Source organism: Artemia franciscana, chromosome 11 (assembly GCF_032884065.1).
Source record: "Artemia franciscana chromosome 11, ASM3288406v1, whole genome shotgun sequence".
Classification (NCBI taxonomy): domain Eukaryota; kingdom Metazoa; phylum Arthropoda; class Branchiopoda; order Anostraca; family Artemiidae; genus Artemia; species Artemia franciscana.
Window position 1 is genome coordinate 11,439,498 of NC_088873.1, and position 20,048 is coordinate 11,459,545.

General features: G+C 33.3%; 1 protein-coding gene across 3 annotated transcripts in view; it reads left to right on the forward strand.

The window, feature by feature from the left end:
- The window catches only part of LOC136032804 (uncharacterized), an 83,421-nt gene that overhangs the window by 31,895 nt on the left and 31,478 nt on the right, over positions 1-20,048 (forward strand). For all 3 annotated transcript variants that reach the window (XM_065713194.1, XM_065713195.1, XM_065713193.1), the window contains 4 exons: positions 4,432-4,470; positions 10,509-10,616; positions 12,259-12,366; positions 15,224-15,340. In XM_065713194.1, the coding sequence (XP_065569266.1) occupies positions 4,432-4,470; positions 10,509-10,616; positions 12,259-12,366; positions 15,224-15,340 (372 nt within the window). The remainder of the gene's footprint in view (positions 1-4,431; positions 4,471-10,508; positions 10,617-12,258; positions 12,367-15,223; positions 15,341-20,048) is intronic.

Consider the following 20,048-nt stretch of genomic DNA (forward strand, 5'->3'; position numbering starts at 1 on the left):
TGTTGCTATTGTAGTTTTTTGTGGTACTGAAGTAGCATTTTCAGTCGCTCGTATTATTTTACCCCTCTTGTTTATGTCTTAAATTATTGCATACTTATAATAATTTATAATTTTTATTATATATTTTATATAATACATATTATATATTTATTTATATTTATAAAAATGTATAATTTAATGTTATTATATATTTTTATAATAATTATAATGGTTTATAATTTATAATAATTTATGGTCATTAAATTATTGCATACTTTATTTGAGCCAAATTGATTAAAATATCTTTTCATAAAATTTTGGATTTTACTTTCGATATTTAGTGCCAAGGCAGCTAGTTGGGTCTTGCATTCTTATGTTCATTAGAAAATTTCAAAAATAAGAGAAAAAAAAGAATGCGATTTGTGTCTGAAAGTACAAAAGTATTCACCATTTTCTTAGGAATAGTTTACCCAGCAGTAAGTTTTACCTGGGATGTCACTTCTTAAAGTTTCTCCCAAGATCTTGAGATTGATCCTCTAATTTTAGATTCTTGTAGAAAGATTTCCTCCAAAGAGCATTATTAAATTTTTACTTATTTCCTTGTGGGTTTGTTTCAAACTTTTGGCTTCTCATAAGTGAATTTTCGGGTAATATACGTGATGACTTTTGTCTACCTTAGAAAATAGTTGTTGAAACTGATTTAAACTCTCAGGAATGCATCTAGAATCAAATAAAATATAAAATAGAAATACCAAATAGAAATACCAGAATAAAATAGAAATACCTCAAGAATAAATTAGATCTTGACTGGAAAACCCACAAGGTCGAAGAGAAAAAGAAAAAGAATAGTAATTTATCTTTTTTGTAACGATTTTATCTTTTTTATCTTTTTTGTAAAATTATCTTTTTTGTATTTTATGGAGTTTTATCTTTCGGTTTATGGGTCATTTATGAGTTAGGATACTTGCAATCACGATAATGACAGCGTCGCAGGTAGTTCTGATGCGTGGTTGGCTTGAGAAGTTAAAGAGGGTGCTGGAGGGTTTTAGAATTGATATAATTGAAGCTGAAAACAGTTTTTTTAAACTCAAAATTAATTAATTAGTCTAAATGGAAAGCTTGGCACAAAATTATGTGCCAAAAATAAATACAAATGAATTTTTTTTCCATTAGTATCTTTTTAAGTATTCTAAGTCAAGATATGGCGCACAACTGCTTGACAAAATCATTACAGATGAAATGGTTTATGGTGGTTTTTTGGTTATATTTTTAGCACTCTTATATAAAAACTAAGATATACGACAAATACGGCTCGATCTTAGTGATCCATGGCATCCTGAAGGAGAAATTTACAGGGTTAGGTCAAATTTTACGGGCGAACGACGAAAGGTGAGCCAGACGCCTTGAACGGGGCTGCAACCAAGGTCAGTTCCTAAAGTGCTGCAGTTACCCAAATTTGAGTGCTACTTTGCGATTTTAGGTGCTACAGTCAAAAAATTGACTGTAATAGTGCTAAGATAGCATCTTTGTGCTACAGGTGGCAACCCTAGCCCCGAATAGTGTTGGAAGTGGCTTTAAGGAAATAGTTTAAGGTAGTAGGAAGTTCACGGGAGAAAGTAAAGAGTGAAGCTTAGGATCATAGAAGGAGGAGTATTTCCTCTTTGATTAAAATAGGTGGATTCGTGTTACCTAATGTTTTTTCTGTAGTTTTATATTATTACACATAGCTGTTAGTGGCAGTATGCTCCCTCTCCCCATAGATACTTGCCTTATAGACTCCTCGGGTTGGAATGGTTGCATCGATTTTAAAGTATTTCATGGAAAATTACGGAGATTATTCATTCAGGTCGTGGTTGTGTCTAAATCCTCTGGGGGTAACTTATGGACAGTATTTTGTGTCTTTAAGAGGTAAATTATGCCCTTACTTACAACAGATCCACACAAAGGGCATTCGTCAGTAAAAAGACTTGCTGATAAAATGACACCTGGTGACTGAAGGGTATTGAAACTGCTTTTTTGTTGGCATCTGTACCACCTTTCCGTCAATCACCAGTTCAGTAATAATCGAGTCTCTCATAAATAAAGCTGTGATTGATGATGTAAGGGAAGTTTTCGAGTTTGCCGTTAACAAGGAACTTCAGAGGATGAATATGAACTGCGCGTCCTACCCTGGTGAGCTTCCTTTAAAGTTGTTACGTGGATTCGCTATTTTCCTTGCCAAGCCACTCTCTTCCATTATTAACCAGTGTTTCCAAGATCAAGTGTTCCCTAGTGCTTGGAAGGGAGCGTACGTTCGCGTCATACCGAAAATGAAGTGTCTCAAATCTTGCGACCAACTCCGACCTATCTCAATAACCCCGAACCTGTCTAAGGTGGCAGAAACATGTATATACCGCAGCTGATGTCACTGGTTTCTCCTTCTTTTGACCCATATCAATACGGATGCTTGGAAGGAAGCAGCTCAACTGTTTACTTAGTGAGAATGTATCACCTTATTGTCGAGTGGCTTGACCGAGGAAGTTCAATTGTCAATCTTCTCCTAGTGGATTACCGAAAAGCCTTTGACATTATTCCCCATTTCATAGCTCTGACAAATTTTTGTGCAATGGGGGCACGCAAGGATATTTTCCTTCTAGTGATGGATTTTTTACAAGACCGTTTCCAGTGCGTCTACAGCCTTTTCCCTGGAAACACCAACTCCGAATGGGCTGAACTCACATTTGGCGCTCGACAAGGCACGAAACTTGTAGCGCTGAAGTTTTTAGCAGTTATAAACTTTGTCCTTTTTGATTTTGAGGACAGGTTTAAGTACGCAGACGACTCAGTTCTTCTGAAATATCTCATTGAAAACTCCGAGGCAGTTCCCCAATTCAGTGATGCAGTAATGAGCAACTTTAAAGACCAATGTACTATCAACAGCCTTCAAATCAACGAAGGAAAAACCAAGATCGTTCGCTTAATCCTCTTAAGAGAGACTTTGTCATACCTTATCCACCGTATCCTAGTGTATCTTCGGCTGCAATTCTCGGTGTCACATTTAGCGTTGACTGCTCGTTTAGTACTCACGTTCACACAATCACTAAAAAGGTAAATGGTGCAATGCATGCCCTTATCTTACTACGTCGTTTTCGTTTTTTCTGTGTCCCAACTTAAGACGGCTTATCTTATATACATCTGACCAATTCTTGAGCATGCTTGCCCTGTATGGGGCCCTCAAGTCAACGACGCAAGTTACCTAAGCGATCAACTTGAGTCACTACAAAAGAGTCTTTAAAGTTATTCTTTCTGACGCATATGTAAGTTATGAATCGGCATTATTTGTCCTACAACTACCGTCCCTTCACGAACGATGTTTGGGTTTGATCTGCAAATTTGACCAATTGTTTCTCAGCCATGAAAAACACAGAGAGATTCTACCACCAGTTCTGAGGAATATAATAAACACGAAGTCAGCTAACAAAGTGAGACTGCAATTGCCTACTACAAGAACAAACCGTTTCGGCAATTCGTTCGTTCCTTTTTACATGTCAGCGTTTAATAAGTTATAGTCTCGTGTTTTTTTTTTCGTTTTCTTGTTTCGTCGTAAGTACTAGTGCCATTAGTTGGTATTTTATTCTAAACTACGATTGCTTGTATAAACAAAACTATTCTACTATTCTATAAACCAAAGTTTGCAAATAATATAATCCCATAATTAATAAACCAAAGTTTGCAAATAATATATATAAGCCGTAATGCCATATTTAGAGAAAAAAGAGGAAAGACTTCCCACGTTAGCTAAAAAAAAAACGGTTGGTTTCATGGCGATCGGAAAACAAACCATAATAGTTATCTGTTCGTTATTCCTAACCTTATGATTTTCATCGAAAAGACTGGGAATGGGTCGAGTCTTTTTTTCTAAGTTTGTTGAGTTAAGCAATACAAGGTAAGGTATGTAGTATGTTAACTCGATATGAAAGTCCACGCAAAGTACTTAAGGCTGAGTGAGAGGCAATGTGAAACTAATGTGACTTCGTCTTACTTTTTACAGTCCCTTGAAGATTTTTTAGGGGTTGAGAGGGATAATTTTTCCGATATAAGTAAAGATACCTCAACTAGTGTAAATCTGTAAGTATCCTAGCATGGTGTGCTTTAGCCAATCGTGAAGTGTTGTTTTTGAAAATGTTCTTCTCAAAGTAATTTGTAAAACAAGCATTCTCTCTGCTCTTGTTGAAAAGTTTTCAAAAAAAAAATTGGCTAAAGCACCTATGTGAAGTCGGAAGGGGTCTTTGAGCCAAAGACCTCCAAAATCTGAGAATTTTTCGATTCTTCTGTTATTATTTTTTTTTTACATAATATGTCTAGTCTCAAGCTACATACTCCAGCTAGTCTCATCTACTGATACAACTTATATTGAAAATATTTTGCCATGGTTTTCGACAGATTGTCTTCATTTTTTTTTTTTTTTTTAAGGTCGAGAAGAATTATGCTTGCGAACGCTTCCCCAATAAGGTATGTTTTGGTATTTGTTGTGTTTTTTTTATGTAATATTATACTGCTAACATTGATAAATAAGACAAAGATAGGGCAGCTTCTGCCTCTTCTGTGGACTGTTGCATCTTACATTGGGACCGCACTTAGTCACCATTGATTATCATCCAGGTTTTTACTCTGTAGGCTTCAGCTAATCAAATAGTTTTTTTTAAAATTTTTAGTTTTTTTGTAAGTTTCAGATGGAGACCCAAGTACCCTGTCTGAATTCAAATTATTGTTAATGATTATTATAATGATTATAATTTTTATAATGATTCAAACTATTATTAATTCAAATTATAATTAATGCTAGTGTATGAATGAATGAATGAGCTTTATTATCCTTAAAAGTATAAAAAACACAAAGTACGGAGCATTATAAAGAAACAAAAGACAACATGAACTAATTAACCAGTATCAATATGGAAAAAACGCTGCAGAGTATCATAAACGTGAATAAAGTTTTACATAAATTAGTTTTTACATAAATATAGATAGTCTTTTTACATAAAGATAGTCTTTTTCGAGAAGGCATATCTATTAAACTAAAATCGATCCATGACTTTTCTGTTTCGGTGCCATCTAGGAAGCCGGGGGAGGAATTTGCAATATCTGAAATAAGTCGCATGTAGAGTGTGGCGATCTTTTTTACGAAACGGATGAGCCATGCCTGATTAAACAAAAGCACAGAGGCGCAATAAGCGTTATAAATCATGCACAAACCGTTGCGGTTGTAACGGCTTTCGTTTGGGGATATTTTCCCCTAAGTGACGCGTAGGTTTTTCACGACTTGATTCGCTAGGGATGAACAGGTAGTGGAAAGTGTTGGACCGAAACACAGAACAAGCCAACTAACTAAAGAAGAACATGGTAGAACTGCAGTCCCAGCAACGAATGGAGTGACCGCATAAGGGCTATTAAAACAAATAAGCTCGCATTTAGACGCATTAACTGACAGAACAATCATATATAGTTCATTGGTTAATATAGTAAAATTGGAAAGCAGTCCAGGGTGAGTCCGGGCAACAAGAAGAACGTCGTCTGCATATGCAACAGAAGACAAACCAATATTACAGTAAAAAACAGAACTTTTAAGGGGGCACAGGAACGATGCGAGCACACATTTAAATATACTAGGAGACAACACGGCACCTTGCCGAACTCCCTTATTAATTTTTACTGGGTCAGATATTTGGCCATTCCAGGTAACTTGAATTTCAGACTTTGAATACAAAGAAGACAATAAACATAGTACAGAAGGATTAACACCTGAAGACGCAAGGGAAAATAGAGCCTGAGAGTGCACAATATTGTCGAAAGCCCCAGAAATGTCAACAGTAAGACAGTATAAAGACATTTTAGTTTTTACGGCATCTTTCATGAGCCAGCTTAAAACATGATATGAATGGGAGCAACCGAAACTTTTCCAAAAACTAAACCGAAAAGGCGAAAATCACATTTCGACTCAATTTCTGGTAGTAATAAATGTTCAAGCAAATTACTTAACTATTATTATCAACTATTATTATCAAACTATTATTTATTAAACTATTATTATCAAACTATTATTAATTCAAATTATAATTAATGCTTGTGTAATGACTATGTCAGAGAACAAACTAGTACATGTGTATTTTCTGATCATGCTCACTTTGTAGAAATAATGAGGCAAGATAATTTTCTGTTGCGAGGAAAAAACTGATATTTTTGCTTCAATTCATAAATTAATTTTTACTAGGTTGCTGCTTTCGCTGTAAGCACGATGGTGAGGTGCTATAGCATTCTATAGCAAGAAAATGGTAAAACTGATATTTTTGCTTCAATTCATAAATTAATTTTTTACTAGGTTGCTGCTTTCGCTGCAAGCACGATGGTGAGGTGCTATAGCATTCTATAGCAAGAAAATGGTAAAACTCTTATTTTTGCTTCAATTCATAAATTGATTTTTACTAGGTTGCTGCTTTCGCTGCAAGCACGATGGTGAGGTGCTATAGCATTCTATAGCAAGAAAATGGTAAAACTGATATTTTTGCTTGAATTCATAAATTAATTTTTTACTAGGTTGCTGCTTTCGCTGCAAGCACGATGGTGAGGTGCTATAGCATTCTATAGCAAGAAAATGGTAAAACTGATATTTTTGCTTCAATTCATAAATTAATTTTTTACTAGGTTGCTGCTTTCGCTGCAAGCACGATGGTGAGGTGCTATAGCATTCTATAGCAAGAAAATGGTAAAACTGATATTTTTGCTTCAATTCATAAATTAATTTTTTACTAGGTTGCTGCTTTCGCTGCAAGCACGATGGTGAGGTGCTATAGCATTCTATAGCAAGAAAATGGTAAAACTGATATTTTTGCTTCAATTCATAAATTGATTTTTACTAGGTTGCTGCTTTTGCTGCAAGCACGATGGTGAGGTGCTATAGCATTCTATAGCAAGAAAATGGTAAAACTGATATTTTTGCTTCAATTTATAAATTAATTTTTACTAGGTTGCTGCTTTCGCTGCAAGCACGATGGTGAGGTGCTATAGCATTCTATAGCAAGAAAATGGTAAAACTGATATTTTTGCTTCAATTCATAAATTAATTTTTACTAGGTTGCTGCTTTCGCTGCAAGCACGATGGTGAGGTGCTATAGCATTCTATAGCAAGAAAATGGTAAAACTGATATTTTTGCTTCAATTCATAAATTAATTTTTACTAGGTTGCTGCTTTCGCTGCAAGCACGATGGTGAGGTGCTATAGCATTCTATAGCAAGAAAATGGTAATATTTTTGCTTCAGTTTATGAACTGATTTTACGACGTAACCTGTTGCGGTGCAAAGTAATTTTTCAGAGTGACTTATCTTTTATGTGAAAAAAGAGCTTCTGTTTGAAAAATACTATTTAAAACAATAAAATAAAATAAAATGAACGTAAAATTGAAGATAGGTGAACTATAAAACAGTAAAATGGGAAATAGGTGAACTATGTGAAAAATCGTTGGAAATTCTGAAAAAGATGATAAACCTGGGGTAGAAAAGCCGGGTTTCACTTTTTCCTTTTCCTGTCTTATTACATTTACAGAAAATTTGATATATATTATTGTCTGTGCATAAATATGAATCGATATTGTGAGGGGGCTTGTTCAGTTGCGAAATGATATTCTGATAACCGATTTAATCACTAAAAAACGTGGTTTTGGAATGCCAAACTTTTTGAAGATTCTAATGGCTTTGAATTGTATTTCTAATAAATTTCTTTGGTAATCTTGAACCTCCTTTAGGGGAGATATCTACCTGTATAATTGTTAAGTACCCCTAACACCCAGTCATTAATTACCCCCCTGAAAATAATCGTACAACATTATATAACCGATATCTGAAGCCAAGAAAGTATCCATAATGTATATATATGTACAGTCAGAAGGGTTAATTAAAATGGTGACTAATTTTATATTTAGTTTTGGCAAGCCTATCCATTTTGTCTCATGGCTGGGGTATCGAGTTAAAAAGTTTAATGGCGGGGGACTTTGAATTTGGATTTGCCTGGAAACACGTAAATTTTACTCAAAGTTTACTCAAATATGCTTTCTAACTTTGGTACGTTTAATGGCTCTTGTTTAATCACATAGTAGTTGATAGAACAAAAAGAAAAAAAACACAACAATAGACATCCCATCTCAGAGGGCTTCATGGTTCGAAAAACAGGGAAAGAGAGAAGAAAATGACTTATAAATCACACAGTAAAAAAGGAAAAGAACAACAAAGTGTCATTTATCACGATTTATCTATTAAAATCAAAACCCTACGCCAAGGCCGTATCCAGGATTTTTTAACGGAGGGGTTTTATAAAAGAGTTTTTTCCGGGGGGTGGGTTGCACAAAAAACATAAAAACTGAGTCTGTATTCCCTTTTGTCATGTTTTTACGAGTCGGAAAAACATTTCAAGGGGGGTTCAACCCCCCCTCCCAACTCTTATTACGGTCTTGCCGTATTTTTAAGTTGAATTTAATTTCTGTCTACTCGGTTTAATTTCTGTTCATTTTAGGTTGTATGCGAATCCAGTTTTAATATAAATGTTCTGTTGAGATAAACTTTATTAGATTACTTATACGATTATACCAGTAGAAGAAAATAAAAATTTGCATGCACCTAAAAACAAAAATAAAGCTATTAGAAAAACATATATAATCAAGAAAGCTTAAAAAACATATATAATCAAGAAAGCTAAAAAAAACTCTTCCATTCAATTCTTGTTATTATTTTGTTTTACGTATGGCTTTACGTATTTACGAATGGCTTTTTGTTTTACGTATGGAACATATTAAGAAAATGAATTTGAATTAATTACTTATTAATATTTATGATTTTATTCTTAAAAATGAACCTGTAGTTAATAAATGTACTATGGTCTTGCAAAATCACCAAGGGATTGCAAGACCAAGAAGAATTGCAGCATTGAATACCAACAGAAAGATTATTTCACCACAAAATAATAAGTTTCATATTAATATTCTTAATTTTCATCCAGTTGCTTTTGTGTGTTCACTGAAGCAACTCGTAATTGCCTATAGAAATACTGTGTGGTGTTCAATCACAGTAATATTAATTGTGTATGTAGATATTATTTTTTTCTTTTTTTGTTTTAGACGCCTAGTTTAATAGAGGGTATATATTTGTCGTTTGCAATAGAATAAGATTTATTGGTTAAAATAACACAAAAGCCAGCATAAGCACGTCAGAACAATTACAATGATAGAACAGATGTTAGGGGATATACATAAAACACTAAGTTAAATCAGTTTTTAAAATGGGAAACAAAATATGGTACACAAGAGTTTTTATACCTCATGGTCAACATTTGGGGACGCAAGTCAAGTTGGGTATTCGGAGCTCTACGAGCATTGATTGGGTATTTTATTCGGAAGGATTGGGGGGTTTTCTTTCAAGGGAGGAAGAAAACGTTGATAATAGTCAGAACTAAGGCTTTTATGACCAAAATTCATGGTAAGGATGCGACGTCGTGATTCCAATGTAGAAAGTTCAAGTCTAGATAAACTTTCATCGTATATAGTATAGAACATCCCCATTATAGTTTTTATTGCTCTTTGTTGAATACTTTCAGTTTTAGGACATTGGTTGTGGGTCAACCCAGGGTGCTAGATAGGGCAAGCATATTCAAGGCAAGGACTTTTCTAAGAACAATAAATTATTTTAAGGTTGTGGATTGATAAGGAGAACCGTTTGAGAAGAGAGAAAGATTTAAGGGGAAAACTACCCGATTTAAATAAGTGGGAAGCGTGGGACGTCCATTTAAGGTCATTGTCCAACTGCCCACCAAGCAGTTTAACCGTATTGGTAAAGGTCATTATTGATAGGGGTATATTTTTGAAAAAGGAGAATAGCATGAAACTGCTTTTGGGTATGCTTAAGTTGAGTTTAACATTGTTAAGATCATTCTTTAAACTGTTGAGTCAAGTGTAATATCCGAAGTAGTAGATCTGGCTGGTCAGATCCAATTTTAGATTTTTTATTATCAAAGGTGACTATATACCTTAGTGACGTCGAACTTAAGACAGAAAAAAGTATGTGGACGGAAAGAAGATAGGAAACTCTTGACACTTGAACAGGATTTTAAATGAACGTTCTTAATTTGCTTACAAAAAAGGAAAGAACCACTTATCTTCTGGATGGGTCTTTTTTTTCTCCGAAGGTTAAAAAAAGAAAGAAAAAAAGATTGACAGTTTATCCAAGCCTGTAGTCACACCTCCGTGTATTAAATTTTAGATTTAATTTAATATACTTCTTTTTTTAATACTCTTTTATTTCAATTTTATTGTCCTATTTGTTTATTTCAATATTTGTATTTTTTTTTAATGTTATTAACTTGTTACATTTAATTAATCAATCATATTATTAATTTATTTGTATTTATTTTAATTGATTTAATATTATATTTTCTATGTATATTTTATTTAATATAGAATTATTTACCAAAAGCTGTCTTGATTCTACTATACAAGTATTTTCTCTAGGATTTGGCACCTGAAGCAGTCCATTCAGAACCGATTGACCCAGTATCAAGTAATCCAGCTGGCCCGGTGACCGTTCTAGATAGTCAGTTTCATCAAGACTTGTTTAATGTGAGTACATCTTGTAGCAGGCGAGGGGGGGGGGCACTCTTATTAGTAATAAAATATGTTCATCAGTGATTAGTAGTTGAAATTTTAGTCCGATTTAGTTATGAATTATTATAGAAGTTAGGCTGGTTTGAAGTTTTAATATCGTGGTTTCGATGTTGTGAAACAGTTTTATTGAGCAACTTATTCAATTATAAGAAGTAACTTAATAACCACCCATAGATTTGAAACAAACAAAGAAATCTTTGTTAAAAAGAAATAATCTATATAAAATGAAAGCGAATGTAACTTTTGCTATTCATACAATTTAATAAAATATATTCTTTGATAAGGAGTTTTTTGCAATTTATTAAGACACAATTGATAAAGCAATATGATCACCGATTGTTATGGATGTGACTGCCAATTAAATATTGTATTACTAATATTATTTCATATTCTTTCCCTTCATTCTTTTTATGAATTTCAATTTATTTAGTTCTCCAGTCTCTCCTTTATCCTTTAATTTTTTGATCGAGAGAGAGAGAGAGAGAGAGAGAGAGAGAGAGAGAGAGAGAGAGAGAGAGAGAGAGAGAGAGAGAGAGAGAGAGAGAGAGAGAGAGAGAGAGAGAGAGAGAGAGAGAGAGACGGGGGGGGGGAGTGGTATTCTCGAGCCGAATGCGGAAGGGTATTCAATATAATCAGATAGAATCAGACGCAAAGGAGGTAGTAAATCCAAAGGACCATGGAATATCACCAAGGAGCTGAAGAAAAGTGAAGGAGGCACAGGAAAGAATATAAAGCTTTTCAATATCAAGTAACGTTCTAGTTGCTGAACGATTTATTTCGTTAGATCAGATTTATCGATTTAATATAAATGTTAGAAAGTAGTTTCAGAAAAGAGGGAAAAGTAGTCATCCATTTAACTGGATAATAAGAAATATACGACTAAATTAAACTGCGAAAAAGGAATTTTAAAATTGGTCATGAAAAAATATGATTGAGCTTTTTCGAACACCAAGGTTTCTGAATTCCTTTATTTTAATCAAATAGGTAATGCTTCAGAGATAAATTATCTTCAAGAACCATGCTTAAGTATCGGGTGTGGGTATCCTTTGGTCTACTATAAGAGCCTTTAAAAAGATATAATTCAAATAGTTGAGGATAAACCGTGGATATACAAAAAAAAGGTTTGAAAACATCTATGGCAAGAGAGTTAGTATTAAACCAAAACAGAAGTCTTGAACAGGGCTTTAATTTATCAAGTATGCCATTTCACGTCCAACTTATCAACTTTATCAAATATTCCACTTTCAGCCTTTTTAACTTCGCATAACCAGCATTGTTCCTTGTAATTTTTCTTAATATGACTTTATTGATTTTAAATTTCTTTAGTCTTACACTGTACTTCATCCTACTCTCTGGTTCGTCAGATATTTGATTACCAATATCGTTTATGCTATTTTCTATATATCTTATTACGGTTTATTAATTTTTATTAGTCTTCCACTCTACGTCATTTCTTTTCTTTCCCCTCCATAATTTTATGATCTTTTTCTTTATCTATTGTAATGGAACTCTTTTTTCAGCCTTTCACTCTCTATTTTAACCTATTGGATTTTCTTTTATTCTTCATTATTTTCTCTCTAAGTATTATGGTTTCTAGGATTTGACAATCGAATCAGTTTCTCTGAAGTCCATTGACCAAATATCAAGCAGTGCAACTGCTCCCGTACCGACATATGACTATCAATTTCATCAAGATACATTGAAGGTAAGTATACTTATAATATAATTTAAATATATAAAAACTTATGCGTCGTCCACGCTGTAATTAAACCAAGTCTAAACTAATTCCTGTTGTTGATATTTACAAATAATTAATGTCATACTTTAGTAAAGATATTCAAATTAATTTATAAAAAGTATTGTATTAATAAGGTGATTGGTCAAAGAATACTTCTCATCTTCGATTCGTTTTTTTTTTTTTTTTTTTTTTTTTTTTTTTTTTTTTTTTTTTTTTTTTTTTTTTTTTGTCCTATTGCATATAGGTATTCAACTAAGTGTTTCTCTTTTCTGATATTCTCAACCTAAGTAGCCCTTCGCCACACTATCTCATATAGTATTTATACGGACTAATATAAGACTTTCGCTGATTTTAGTTATTCAACCGATGTAGGGGAAATTTATGGATAAAATCGGTTTTGTTGAAGTTTGGCTCAACTTTAGCCATACTTAATTGAGTCTTGAGTCATGTATGACTCAAGCTAGACTCGAGTCGCAGATTCATACTTGAAACATGTTGATGAAAAACGAGGTTCATGACTGATCCAGGCTGTTTTTTTATTTTCATGCCGTATTTGAGCTGAAAGAGGTATGATTTATACATGGTTTGGAAAATTTGAAAATCTTAAAAGGCTCTTTGAAGGTATTTTGGGTCTATATTAGTGCTACCAAATCACTGAATTAGTCAGAGTTTCTTTGAATTTTCATAAATAAGAAATTGTCAAATTGAAATTGTCAATTGATTGGTCAAAGAATACTTCTCATCTTCGATTCGTTTTTTTTTTTTTTTTTTTTTTTTTTTGTCCTATTGCATATAGGTATTCAACTAAGTGTTTCTCTTTTCTAATATTCTCAACCTAAGTAGCCCTTCGCCACACTATCTCATATAGTATTTATACGGACTAATATAAGACTTTAGCTGATTTTAGTTATTCAACCGATCTAGGAGAAATTTATGGGTTAAAATCGGTTTTGTTGAAGTTTGGCTCAGCTTTAGCCATACTTAATTGAGTCTTGAGTCATGTATGACTCAAGCTAGACTCGAGTCGCTCATTCATACTTGAAACATGTTGATGAAAAACGAGGTTTATGACTGATCCATGCTGTTTATTTTCATGCCGTATTTGAGCTGAAAGAGGTATGATTTATACATGGTTGGAAAAATTTGAAAATCTTAAAAGGCTCTTTGAAGGTATTTTGGGTCTATATTAGTGCTACCAAATCACTGAATTAGTCAGAGTTTCTTTGAATTTTCCTAAACAAGAAATTGGGTCAACAAAACCTTTCCAAAAATTAAAGTTAACGAAAATTAACGATTTTTATTGACTTCTTCTTCAAAAACCATTGTCACTTACGAATTATTTGTTCCCTTCTTGGTATCTTTCTATCAATTAACCAAATTGGGTATGTGCTGAGCTTTACAAGTAATACGATAGTGTGGCAGAATATCTTCTTTTCTGCATCGTTAGGTAGATCTTCTTGGATGTTAGGATGAGGATGGTATTCTTCGATATCTTCTTTTAGTTTAGTAGAGACTTCAAGTGATAATATGCAGTCAAATTATAAATGGTGAATAGATTCAATTGCTGCTTGGCAATTTGGTGAGGACACAAGATCCATCTTCCTTTTTATTTCCTTATGAATATGGCTTGACATTTAACTCTGTGGTGTATTATATAGTTTCTTAAAAAAAAAGAAAACAGGGCCTGAAATGGCCTAACAGGTTGCTCTCATGTTGTCTCTCAGGGCATGTCAAGGTGTAAATTTTAATGTAATACGTATTTATTTTAATTTAATACGAATTAAGTGCGTATTTGTTTGTACGTACAGATAGTATAATTTGTTCTACATATAGCACTTTCAACCCGTGATCTGAATATTGATTTGGGACTGTTAAATAGAAACTTTTGATGACTCAATTTTTTTGAACTCATGTACAAATACTTGTTTGTATTGAGGGGGGGGGGGGCTTCACTGGCACTAAGAGAGTGGACTATTACCCCCTAACCCTACTGCCCCCATCCCTCGAGCATTGTGCCAATGCCTGTGCCATGTCTGTCCAGTGAGTCTCGCCTTATAGTCGACCACTTCTTTTAAACATATATCTGCTTATTAATATTTCATACTCTAAAAGCTGGTACATAAACGAAACACCCTTGTTAGTGGTTCGATATTTTTTCATTCTCAGCAAAATAAATTAATCAATTAAACAAAATGAACATGTCAGGTGGTTGCCCAGCCTAGGATAGCTAGGATAGATGCTGCTTAAACTACTAGACAGAATATCTTGTCCATTTGGTCAAATGCAGACTGTGAAATAAAATATTGATAAATTGCAGAGTTTTCAATGAATAATATAGTTGCATGTATAGTATATATTGGAAAAAATGCGAACAAAGATTAACATTTCCCAAAGACTGATGGTAAATTTATTCATGGGAATTCTCATTCTCAAATTCATTCTCATTCTCATTGAAATTTCATTCTCAAGAGATACTCCTAAATTACCATCACCACCAAAAACCATACCCCGAATCGACCTTTTTGGCTAAGAAACCATATGGACAGGTAATCTTGTCACTTAATTAATCCTTCAACAAGTAAATAAACTACGGGTATAAACCAGGTAATCTGGGATAATACCTAAAAAAAAATTTTTAGATAAATCCTGACCTTCAGCCTAAAACTCATTGTTTTTCAACTCACTCAAAAAGTATATTTTTCTTCTTTTTTTGGGGGATGGGGACTTTTCATGTATAAAACTAGTCCTTTTAAAAATTAATCCCTGATTTTCCAAATAAAATTTCTCGGTGAATTCTTACAATAATAATAACGTATATTTTCAGAATGTGGAACTTACACTTTCGCCTGTGGCTGGTTCTACATCTTCAAGTATGCTATCACCGCCTGGATTCTCAAGATCTGCCACATTTGAAAAACAGATTGTATATGGCCATACCGAGGTACATTTTATTTATGTTATGAGGAATTATTTAACTTAACAAAATAAAAAAATTAAGTAGCTAAAGAAACTAAACTAGATATATAACATGAAAGATAGATGTACCAAGGATAACTTAAATTTAAAATAACTGAGCTAATATTAAAACAAATAAGTTTGTTTAAGCTCTTCTATCCTCTAGCTTTCTTTTTTTTATTATCTTATTATTTTATAATCGTGTAGATATCTTCAGCAAAAAAAAAAAAATTCTTAAAATTATAGTGAGTTATCCTCGTTATTAAAACGAGGATATTAACCTCGTCTCTATCCCTATCTCCTCTTACCAGTTATTTTCTTGCTCTTATAATTTTTTTTAACTTTATTATTTACGGAGATGGATCAAAATTGTAACGAACCAAGTCTGAATTCCTCTATCTCATGTTACTAGTATTCAAAATATGTTACCAGTATCAAAATTATATCGAACCAAGTCTGTATTCCTCTATCTCCTGTTACTGGTGTTCAAAATATGTTACTAGTATCAAAATTATAACGAACCAAGTCTGAATTCCTCTATCTCCTGTTACTAGTGTTCAAAATATGTTACTAGTATCAAAATTATAACGAACCAAGTCTGAATTCCTCTATCTCCTGTTACTAGTGTTCAAAATATGTTACTAGTATCAAAATTATAACAAACCAAGTCTGTAGTCCTCTGTCTCCTGTTACTAGTATTCAAAATATGTTACTAGTATCAAAATTATAACAAACCAAGTCTGTATTCCTCTATTTCCTGTTACTAGTATTCAAAATATGTTACTAGTATCAAAATTATAACAAACCAAGTCTGTATTCCTCTATCTCCTGTTACTAATATTCAAAATATGTTACTAGTATCAAAATTATAACAAACCAAGTCTGTATTCCTCTATCTCCTGTTACTAGTGTTCAAAATATGTTACTAGTATCAAAATTATATCGAACCAAGTCTGTATTCCTCTATCTCCTGTTACTGGTGTTCAAAATATGTTACTAGTATCAAAATTATAACGAACCAAGTCTGAATTCCTCTATCTCCTGTTACTAGTGTTCAAAATATGTTACTAGTATCAAAATTATAACGAACCAAGTCTGAATTCCTCTATCTCCTGTTACTAGTGTTCAAAATATGTTACTAGTATCAAAATTATAACAAACCAAGTCTGTAGTCCTCTGTCTCCTGTTACTAGTATTCAAAATATGTTACTAGTATCAAAATTATAACAAACCAAGTCTGTATTCCTCTATTTCCTGTTACTAGTATTCAAAATATGTTACTAGTATCAAAATTATAACAAACCAAGTCTGTATTCCTCTATCTCCTGTTACTAATATTCAAAATATGTTACTAGTATCAAAATTATAACGAACCAAGTCTGAATTCCTCTATCTCCTGTTACTAGTGTTCAAAATATGTTACTAGTATCAAAATTATAACAAACCAAGTCTGTAGTCCTCTGTCTCCTGTTACTAGTATTCAAAATATGTTACTAGTATCAAAATTATAACAAACCAAGTCTGTATTACTCTATTTCCTGTTACTAGTATTCAAAATATGTTACTAGTATCAAAATTATAACAAACCAAGTCTGTATTCCTCCATCTCCTGTTACTAATATTCAAAATATGTTACTAGTATCAAAATTATAACAAACCAAGTCTGTATTCCTCTATCTCCTGTTACTAGTGTTCAAAATATGTTACTAGTATCAAAATTATAATGAACCAAGTCTGTATTCCTCTATCTCCTGTTACTAGTGTTCAAAATATGTTACTAGTATCAAAATTATGACGAACCAAGTCTGTATTCCTCTATCTCCTGTTACTAGTGTTCAAATTATGTTACTAGTATCAAAATTATAACAAACCAAGTCTGTATTCCTCTATCTCCTGTTACTAATATTCAAAATATGTTACTAGTATCAAAATTATAACAAACCAAGTCTGTATTCCTCTATCTCCTGTTACTAGTGTTCAAAATATGTTACTAGTATCAAAATTATAACGAACTAAGTCTGTATTCCTCTATCTCCTGTTACTAGTGTTCAAAATATGTTACTAGTATCAAAATTATAACGAACCAAGTCTGTATTCCTCTATCTCCTGTTACTAGTGTTCAAAATATGTTACTAGTATCAAAATTATAACAAACCAAGTCTGTATTCCTCTATTTCCTGTTACTAGTATTCAAAATATGTTACTAGTATCAAAATTATAACAAACCAAGTCTGTATTCCTCTATCTCCTGTTACTAGTATTCAAAATATGTTACTAGTATCAAAATTATAACAAACCAAGTCTGTATTCCTCTATCTCCTGTTACTAGTGTTCAAAATATGTTACTAGTATCAAAATTATAACAAACCAAGTCTGTATTCCTCTATCTCCTGTTACTAGTGTTCAAAATATGTTACTAGTATCAAAATTATAACGAACCAAGTCTGTATTCCTCTATCTCCTGTTACTAGTGTTCAAAATATGTTACTAGTATCAAAATTATAACGAACCAAGTCTGTATTCCTCTATCTCCTGTTACTAGTGTTCAAAATATGTTACTAGTATCAAAATTATATCGAACCAAGTCTGTATTCCTCTATCTCCTGTTACTGGTGTTCAAAATATGTTACTAGTATCAAAATTATAACGAACCAAGTCTGAATTCCTCTATCTCCTGTTACTAGTGTTCAAAATATGTTACTAGTATCAAAATTATAACAAACCAAGTCTGTATTCCTCTATATCCTGTTACTAGTGTTCAAAATATGTTACTAGTATCAAAATTATATCGAACCAAGTCTGTATTCCTCTATCTCCTGTTACTGGTGTTCAAAATATGTTACTAGTATCAAAATTATAACGAACCAAGTCTGAATTCCTCTATCTCCTGTTACTAGTGTTCAAAATATGTTACTAGTATCAAAATTATAACGAACCAAGTCTGAATTCCTCTATCTCCTGTTACTAGTGTTCAAAATATGTTACTAGTATCAAAATTATAACAAACCAAGTCTGTAGTCCTCTGTCTCCTGTTACTAGTATTCAAAATATGTTACTAGTATCAAAATTATAACAAACCAAGTCTGTATTCCTCTATTTCCTGTTACTAGTATTCAAAATATGTTACTAGTATCAAAATTATAACAAACCAAGTCTGTATTCCTCTATCTACTACTACTACTACTACTAATAACTCACTGCAGCACCAAGCCGCCTGAGGCCAACACAGCTACGCACGCTCCTCCTCCAACCTAATCTATTTAAAGCCTCCCTCTTTACACCCTCCCAGGAAGTTCCCATTTCCTTTAAATCCTTATTTATGACATTCTCCCAACCCAGACAAGGACGACCTGCTTTCCGTGTAGCCCCAGACGGTTGGCCAAAAAGGACAATCTTCGGTAATCTGTCATCCTTCATCCGTAGAACGTGGCCTAGCCATCTCAACCTTTCTTTCATTATAGCCCCAGAAAGCGGGATTGAACCACACTTTTCGTACAACCTACTGTTTGAAATACGGTCAGTCAGCCGGGTACCCAGAACAATCCGTAGGCAATTTCTCTGGAAAACATCTAGTAAATTTTCATCTGCTTTTCGGAGTGTCCATGCTTCAGAGCCATATTTGACCACTGTCATCACTGTAGCTTCCAATATTCTAATCTTGGTTTGTAGGCTTATCTTTCTATTCTTCCAAACTTTTTTTAACTGTGAAAAAACACCCTGAGCTTTAGCTATTCTACTTTTAACATCTTCACTGCTCCCACCATCTTTACTAATAATACTACCAAGGTAACTGAAGCTCCCAACCTGATCAATCTTTTCGTTACCTAAGGTCACCTGTTCATCTTCACTTATTCCTAACCTTAGTGACTTAGTCTTCTTAACATTAATTTTCAAGCCTATTTTAGCACCCTGAACTCGTAAAACCTCTAAAAATTCATTCATTTTGCTCACACTTTCATCTAATATGCTTAAATCATCAGCATAATCTAAGTCCAGGAGCGTTCTTCCTCCCCATTTGATTCCATGGTCTCCAATTGCCTTTCCTGTGCTCCTTAAGACGAAGTCCATCAAAATGATCCATATAAAGGGGGATAGAACACAACCCTGCTTAACTCCTGATTTAATACAAAACCAGTTGCTAACCTCATTTCCTACCTTAACCGCAGCAGTATTATTCTCGTACATAGCGCAAATCACTTTAATGTATTTTTCTGGTATACCATATAACGATAAGACCTTTGTTAACGCTGTTCTATCAACAGAATCGAAAGCTTGCTCATAATCGATAAAACTAAGGACCAAAGGTGTTTGACAACGAAGGGACTTCTCAATTATTAACCTAAGAGTGAAAACATGGTCGACACATCCTCTACCTTTTCTAAAACCGCATTGTTCTTCCCTTAAAACTTTGTCTACAGCATGTCTCAGTCTAAAAAGTATCATATTACTCAGTAATTTGCTACCTACAGAGACCAGACTAATGCCTCGATAATTCCGACATTCACTCTTGTCACCTTTCTTATACAGTGGTTTAATTAAGGTTTTCCTAAAATCATTGGGTACTTCCCCTTTTTCAAAAATCATGTTCATAATCTTCAGTAGCTTATTCCTAACCTCAGAGCCACCATATTTAAGGAACTCATTAATCATACTATCAGCACCTGGGGCCTTATTATTTTTTAATCCTTCTAGTA